General features: G+C 40.9%; 1 protein-coding gene across 1 annotated transcript in view; it reads right to left on the bottom strand.

Moving 5' to 3' along the window:
* LOC124889775 overlaps positions 1 to 3197 on the bottom strand; it is a 3739-nt gene extending 542 nt beyond the window's left edge. The window contains exon 1 of the mRNA XM_047401762.1: positions 2384 to 3197. Coding sequence (XP_047257718.1) covers positions 2384 to 3148 — 765 coding nt within the window. The 5' untranslated portion in view covers positions 3149 to 3197. The remainder of the gene's footprint in view (positions 1 to 2383) is intronic.
* Between the last annotated feature and the right edge of the window lie 5669 nt (positions 3198 to 8866).

The raw sequence follows: 8866 nt of genomic DNA, 5'->3' as shown, positions 1-8866 counted from the left end.
CGAATAAGATGTCAACTAGGGGATGGCGCCCTATGAAGATGAAATAAGATGTCGACTAGGGGATGGCGCCCTATGGAGACGAAATAAGATGTCAGCTAGGGGATGACGCCCTATGAAGACGAATAAAATGTCAACTAGGGGATGGCGCCCTATGAAGACGAATAAGATGTCGACTAGGGGATGGCGCCCTATGAAGACGAAATAAGATGTCGACTAGGGGATGATGTCCTATGAAGACGAAATAAGATGTCGACTAGGGGATGGTGCCCTATGAGGACGAATAAGATGTCAACTAGGGGATGACGCCCTATGAAGACGAGTAAGATGTCAACTAGGGGATGGCGCCCTATGAAGACGAGTAAGATGTCAACTAAGGGATGGCGCCCTATGAAGACGAAATAAGACTAGGATTTTTTATTTTTTTATTTTTAATTATTTTTTTATTTTTTTTATTTTTTTTTAATCATTTTTTTTTTCTTTTGTTAGAAAAAAAAATGCCCCAATCTTGAATATGAGGGGTCTTATTATTATTATTATATTGGGTATGGGCTTAAAATTATAGGAGTATAGCAGAGAGCGAAAATTCAAGAAAACTTAACTTTGCTATACTTTTTCACTAAACTTCACAAGATTGCTTCGCCCCTGTTCAAGCAAAAAGAGAGGAAAAAAAATTGTGAATTTTTTAAAATTGGTGGTTGGTTTGTGGCCTTGGAGGTTTTCCTTATCTCTGCCCCAACTTGATACGGTTGATTCAACTAATTGGTTGGCGAGCTTGAATCTTTGTCTTTCAAATTCTATCGTATCTCTGTTTGTTTCAGTACGATTCTGCTCTTCCTTTTCAAATGCTTCACTCGTAACACTTATCTTAACTGGCTCCCTGTCCTTGTCAAGGTGGTGACCGCCCAACAATCACTGCTCAAGTTCACTGGGAGCCGTGGTCAATTTTGCGCGTCTTTCTTTATTTTGCATTTGATGCAAGACTTACACATAAAACAGAGCGTGTAAAAATGAAATAAGGAAAAATCAAAAGAAGGAATACAAGAATTATGTTTGAATAGGAAGTATTTATACCAGTAAAGTAAGAAAGTTTATTTGGGGGTGTATATTGACTTTAATAACGCATGACATACAATTTGGAGTAGACATTTGACCCTTCAAAACTGTCTAATCTCGAATTAGGCTGCACCTTTTAATCAAATCAAATCGTTCTTCTTGATCTTTATCCTGTCATGATAAACTGTCTGACTAAAGTCATTCCTTCTAGGATCTTCTCAATTGCCCTCTCTGATTTCGGTTGTCTCGTTCATCATTGTCTTATGGCGCCCCTGAGGGTTTTTACCAATAAGTTTTTTTTTATCGGACCGAACCCCAAGATAGGGCTGCCTACGTATCCATTTAGGAATTAGGTCGAACGTAGTTCATTGCTAACGTTTTTTTTTTTTATTCCAAAGATGGTAAGCAAGGAAAGGTAAATAAGGCTCGAAGGGCTGACGAGGGATTAATGACATTTAGTAGAATGATGGTCTTTCGTCATATCAACTTGAGAATGTTAAGCACAAGCGTGTCAAATATAATATCTTTTGACTGAATCGGCATTGATAGCTTTTTCTGTTATTTTTCCATCCAGATCCGTAAGTTGCAAAACCCCATTTGATAATACTTGTCTGACTATGTATGGACCTTGCCAATTTGGAGCAAACTTTTCTTTAGCCTCTTCTTGATGTGGAAGGATACATTTTACCACAAGTTGGCCGGCCTCGAATTTTCTAGGGCGTACCTTCTTATTGTAAGCTCGCGCCATCCTTTTCTGGTATAATTGACCAAAGCAAATTGCCGTCAACCTCTTTTCATCTATTAATGATAAATGTTCTAGTCTAGACTTGACCCATTCAGTATCGTCAATTTCGGCTTCACTAATGATTCGAAGCGAGGGAATTTCGACTTCTGCGGGTATTACAGCTTCGGTCCCATAGACTAGTAAATAAGGAGTTGCGCCAGTCGATGTACGGATAGTTGTACGATATCCTAGAAGAGCAAACGATAATTTTTCATGCCACTGTCGTCGAGATCCTTGGACCATTTTCCTAAGAATCTTTTTAATATTCTTGTTTGCTGCTTCAACGGCTCCATTTGCTTTAGGACGGTAAGGGGTAGAATGATGATGCACGATCTTGAATTGCTCACAAACTTCCTTCATTAGATGACTATTGAGATTGTTTACGTTGTCTGTGACAATGGACTTTGGTATGCCAAAACGACATATGATGTTCGAATGAACAAAATCCACTACTATTTTCTTTGTGACTGATTTGAAAGTAGCAGCTTCTACCCATTTGGTGAAATAGTCAATAGCGATCAGTATGAATCGATGCCCATTAGAAGCTTTTGGTTCTATTGGACCGATTACATCCATGCCCCAAGCAACGAATGGCCAAGAAGAAGACATAGGATGCAGCTCTGAAGGTGGCGAGTGAATCAAATTACCATGAATTTGACACTGATGACACTTGCAAACAAAGCGAAAGCAATCTCGCTCCATAGTTAACCAATAATATCCTGCCCGCATGATTTTCTTTGCCAAAACATAGCCATTCATATGCGAACCGCACACCCCCGAATGCACCTCATTCATGATTCTTTCAGCTTCCTGAATATTAACACATCTCAACAAGTTCAAGTCTGGGGTTCGTTTGTACAGGATCTCCCCACTTAAGAAGAAACCATTAGCAAGTCTCCTAATGGTTCTTTTTTTATCTGCTTTGGCGTGTATTGGATATTCTTTTGACTTTAGGAAGCGTTTGATATCATAGTACCAAGGTTCATTATCTGGTTCTGCGTCAATTATATTGCAGTAACCATGTTGATCTCGTATCTGTATCTCTAATGGGTCGAGATGCGTATTTCCTGGGTACGGGAGCATGAAAGCTAGGGTAGCCAGGGCATCAGCCAGCTCATTATGGGATCTGGGAATATGTCTAAACTCGATAGACTTAAACCTTTTGCTAAGGTCCTCTACGAACTGTTTGTATGGAATGAGCTTGATATCTCTCGTTTCCCATTCACCTTGAATTTGTCGAATGAGTAATTCGGAATCTCCCAGCACCATTAGCTTGTGCACATCCAGATTTATTGCCATATTTAACCCCATGATGCAAGCTTCATATTCTGCTGTGTTATTAGTACAAAAGAAACGGAGTCGTGCTGTGGCGAGATGATGATGCCCGATCGGTGAGACAAGAACCGCCCTAATTCCTACTCCTTTGACATTGACTGCCCCATCAAAATATAATTTCCATGCATATATATCATCTTGAACTTCTTCCTCAATTGAATTTATATCTTCATCAGGAAAGTAAGTTCGCAAAGGCTCATAATCATTGTCAACTGGGTTCTCTGCCAAATAATCGGCCAATGTTTGCGCTTTTATAGCGGTACGAGTAACGTACACAATGTCGAATTCTGTAAGTAAAATCTGCCACTTCGCCAATCTGCCTGTGGGCATAGATTTTTGAAAAATATACTTTAAAGGATCCATTCGAGATATGAGGTAGGTTGTGTAGGACGAAAGATAATGCTTCAACTTCTGAGCAATCCAAGTTAGGGCGCAACATGTCTTTTCTAAAAGAGTATATTTCCCCTCGTAACTCGTGAACTTTTTGCTCAAATAATAGATTGCTTGTTCCTTTTTGCCTGTGATATCATGCTGTCCTAAAACACAGCCAAAAGAATTGTCCATCACTGACAGATATAGAAATAAAGGCCTACCAGGTTCCGGTGGGACCAACACAGGAGGATTTGCCAAATATTCTTTAATCTTGTCGAATGATTCTTGACATTCGTCTGTCCATTGGATAGCAGCACCTTTTTTTAGCAACTTAAATATCGGTTCACATGTAGTGCTGAGCTGAGCGATGAATCTGCTTATATAATTCAGCCTTCCAAGAAAACTCATGACCTCAGTTTTATTCTTCGGAGGCGGCAATTCTCGAATAGATTTTACCTTGGCAGGGTCCAATTCAATGTCTCTGCGGCTAATTATGAAACCCAACAGTTTCCCGGATAAAACGCCAAATGCACACTTGGCTGGATTGAGCTTAAGATTATACTTTCGCAATCTTTCGAAGAATTTCCTCAAGTCATATACATGATCGACTTGTGTCTTGGACTTGATAATGACATCATCAAAATATACTTCTACTTCCTTGTGCATCATGTCATGAAAAATAGTAGTCATAGCTCTCATGTACGTAGCTCCCGCATTCTTTAAACCAAATGGCATGACCCTATAGCAATAAGTACCCCACGGAGTGGTGAAAGCAGTCTTTTCTGCATCTGTTTCGTCCATCAGGATCTGGTGATATCCGGCATAACAATCCACGAAAGATTGGATCTCATGTTTAGCACAATTGTCAACAAGGATATGAATATTGGGTAGCGGAAAGTTATCTTTAGGGCTTGCTTTGTTCAAATCCCTATAGTCAACACAAACTCTGATTTTGCCATCTTTCTTCGGTACGGGCACCACATTAGCCAACCATGTGGTGTACTGAGCGACCCTGACCACGTTCGCGTTCAATTGCTTCATGATTTCCTCTTTGATTTTATCGCTTACGTCAGTTTTAAACTTTCTTTGCTTTTGCTGGACCGGTGAGAAATCAGGGTATGTAGGCAGTTTGTGGACCACCAAATCCGTGCTTAGACCCGGCGTATCATCATAAGACCAAGCAAAAACATCCTTATACTCGATCAAAAGCTGAACAATATAATTCCTGATATTCTGATCCGCATGAATACTTATTTTTATTTCTCTAACCTCCTCACCAGTTCCCAAATTCATTATCTCGGTGTCATTTAAATTGGGTTTGGGCTTATCCTCAAATTGATCCAATCCTTTTTTGACTTCCTTATCGGCTTCACCTTCATCGTATTCATCTACCGTTTGGTTTGCTGATTCGAGATTAGACAACTTTTTAGGGTCTAAATGTGAACTCCACGTACATGCCATGTTATTGGAGCCAGTATTAACATAACTGAAATGAGATAAAAATAAAAATTAAAAGAGGGAAGAAAAGATAAATTTACTAAAAACTTGAATTTCATTTATTTGAATCGGAAAGGATAGGAGGGTTAACATGAAAGCAGAGCAATTAAACTATGTGGACTACGACCATGAGAATAGTCCAAAATACAAAAGAAAGAAAAACGAAACAAAAAAATAAACTACCAAGACTCCTTCCTTGTGGGGAGAGGAGTGGCTTCCCAATTAGTGAGCTTGATATTTGGCCCGACGAACTGCACATCTGCATGGCTAGGGCCTTCACCCATCTGAACCATGTTTACTTCATGAAACATTTCCTTAAGACCTTGACATATTTCATCCACCTCCTTGTTAGAATATGGGTATTGATTTTCTTCCTTTTGAGCTTTCGTGAAAGATTGGCTAATGTGTGGAACCGGACTTGTCAATTTCCAATCCTTCTTCTTCTGCTCTCTTGCCCATTTTCTATCTGCCGCGGTAGGCTTAAAGCCTAAGCCAAAGGATTCATGGCTACCACATGGATCCACGGGGTTTATGATTTCTTACAACGAAACCCCTAATCCTTTTCCCGATTCATAACCATTTTGTAGCATTTGGATAGCCACCATGATTGAAGTAGAAGAGAGATGAGGCCCCGAAATCGGCGTGCCTTCCACGACTTGATCAACTGTCACAATTTCAAAGGCTTGATATATGAAAGATTCACAACCCCCCTTTGTTTCAATACAGGGTACAGAAGGATCTCGATGTATGGGAAGGTCATCCTCTCCATGTACAATGATTTCCTGATTGTCGTGTTTAAACTTAACTACTTGATGCAGAGTAAAGGGTATGGCTCTGGCCGTGTGGATCCATGGTCTTCCTAAAAGCAGGTTGTAGGAAGTATCCATGTCTATTACTTGAAAGGTAATCGTAAACTCAACTGGTCCAATAACCAAAGCAAGATCTACCTCACCAATTGTGTCTCGTTTTGCACCATCAAAAGCCCGAACACATACATTATTGGACCGAATCCTATCTGGGCTGATTTTTAATTTTTGCAAAGTAGAGAGAGGACAGATATCTACTCCTGAACCTCCATCGATTATTACCCCTTTTATGTAATATCCTTCGCATTTGATAGTCAGATGTAAAGCCTTGTTGTGACCAGAACCTTCTATGGGTAACTCATCATCAGTGAAAGTGATTCTATTTGCTTCAAATATTCTACGAACCATCCTTTCTATTTGACATACCGTAGTTTCCTTCGGGACGTATGCTTCATTCAACAACTTAACCAGTGTCTGACAATGTTCTTTAGAATGTAGCAACAGGGATAATAATGATATTTGAGCCGGGTTTTTCCTCAATTGATCGACAATGGAATAGTCTTGGGTTTTCATTTTCTTCAAAAATTCCTCGGCCTCTTCATTTGTGACAGGTGTTTTCATTGGCCCTTGACTATCTTTAAACTGTTTTGGTCTCCTTAATTCTTCTGGAACATAGCATCTTCCCGATCGAGTCAAACCTCCTGTTTCGTTTGTTTCTTCCATGACCTCTTTTCCTTTGTACATCACCGTGGTTTTGTTGTAGTTCCATGGGATGGTTTTCAAGCTTGTCACTGGGAGCTGTGCTGCGTGTCTTATGACAATGGGTTCTGTTATCTTTCTCATGTTGTTGTGCTGTTGGTCGAACCCTGCGGGACCACTCGAAACATATAGTTTTGGCCCATCTTGTGCTATTCCTTTTAGCTTTGCAGGAACATACAATACCATTTTTTCTGAATCTCGGGGTCTTATAATGAAACTCGCTCCTTTCACGATCAGTGGTTCTCTTTGCATATACTTCAGTGCTTCTCCCTAGTTTTCCTTCAAGGCGCCTATTTCTGGCATTGCTTGGCTTGTTGGCCTGCAGTCTCTATCGTTAAAAATCATCCCCACGATGTGTGTGTTACTGTGATTAGGAAGTGGATTATCGGTGACATTCGGTGCTTCTTCTTTTTGTATTACGATTGCCTTACTTTCGATTAACTTTTCAATGGCTCTCTTCAGACTCCAACAATTTTTGGTACTGTGACCTTGGACGTTGGAATGGTACTCATACCTTACATTAGGATCAAATCAACTTGCCTTCGGATCCACTTTGAAAGGCAAAACAGGTTCAATCCATCCTAATTTGACCAATTTCTGCAACAGGCTCGTATATGATTCTCCAATTGGGATGAAGTTTTCCTTTGGCCTCTATTCTCTTGTATAGTCTGCCGTAACATACGGATTACGAGGGGCTTGTAAATTCGGCTGCCGCGGACGAAAACCTTGTGGCGTAGGTGCCCGCCATTGTGGACGCTGCGGAGGTCGGGCATACGCTTGAGCATTAAGAACAGCAGGTTGAGGCGTATAATAATGTTGAGGAGGGCTGGGTTGTCCCTGTTGGACATGAACGTAAGGGGAGTTCCGTCCCCTTTGGGCATTGCCCAGTCCTGACGCCATCATGGATCCTTCCTCCTTCTTCTTCCGATTTCCGAAACTACGATCCACTCTGAATGGCTTGTGTAGTGGCCCTGAGGGCGGTTTGGCTCATGATTTTTCCTGATTTGATGCCATTCTCCACCATTTCCCCAATTTTTATTGCTTCGGCGAAAGGTTTACCAACCGCGGCTAGTAAATGATGAAAATAATTGAACTCTTGAGTTTGGAGAAAAACGTCGATCAGTTCCTGGTCCTTCAGTGACGGCTTGACTCTAGATGCCTGTTCTCTCCATTTTATGGCAAACTCTCGAAAACTTTCAATGGTTTTTTCTTCATATTAGCGAGAGAAGTGCGGTCAGGGATAATATCGAGATTGTACTGAAATTGTTGCACAAAATCTTGAGCCATATCATCCCAAACGTGCCAATGGGAGATGTCTTGATCGATAAACCATTCGGAGGCTATTCCCGTCAGACTTTCTCCGAAATAGGCCATAAGCAGCTCCTCTTTCCCTCCTGCTCCTCTGAGTTGATAGCAATACCTTTTTAAGTGGGCCACTGGGTCCCCATGACCACTATATTTGTCGAATTTAGGGGTCTTGAACCCTATCGGCAAATGAACATTAGGGAACATACACAGGTCTTTGAAAGAGACGCTTTTGTGTCCTCCCAATCCTTGTATGTTTCTCATACTCTGCTCCAGACTCCTCACTTTTCTAACTATCTCTTCTCGTTCTTCATTCATAATAGCCTTCCCAATCATGATATGAGACTCAGGCTGATGAGTGGGCTGATATGAATTTACGGGTTTGAATGCCAATTCAGGAGGATAGACTTGATCATGATTTAGTTCGTTGATAGACTTTTGTATCATTGATGGAGGATTTGTATTAGTTGCCACGCCCGGAATGAAAAGCGGGTTGTTCGTGAATGATGGATTTGGAGGACGCATGGTGGATGTGCCAGCAGCGCTAGACACATTAGCGTATGGACCAAATCCAGGCGGATAAAGTGGATCGTCGACTTAGGCTTGAGTAGAACTGGAAAGATTCGCATCTGAAAGGCCGGGAATCGAGGAAGGCGGGGCTTGTCCATTCGCCCAGGCCTGATACATTTCCGCAATTTGTTGCTTCAATAACCTATTCTCCTCTAAAGATGCAAACTCTCGTGGGACTAACTGATCTCGACCTTCTTCATTATCAGATTCTGTTCCATCTTTCCGAGTCATCTTCCTTTTTCCTTTATACCTTGTGTTGTACGGGTGAGAGGCCAGCTTGATCACAACCAACCACCTTATTCTCTCTCTCTCTACAACAGAAACAAATATGTTAGTAATTAGGAATATATATATATATATATATATATATATATATATATATTTT

Source organism: Capsicum annuum, chromosome 12 (genome assembly GCF_002878395.1).
Source record: "Capsicum annuum cultivar UCD-10X-F1 chromosome 12, UCD10Xv1.1, whole genome shotgun sequence".
Classification (NCBI taxonomy): domain Eukaryota; kingdom Viridiplantae; phylum Streptophyta; class Magnoliopsida; order Solanales; family Solanaceae; genus Capsicum; species Capsicum annuum.
The sequence above is the reverse complement of the archived record's forward strand: the minus strand, read 5'-3'. Positions and strand labels throughout refer to the sequence as shown.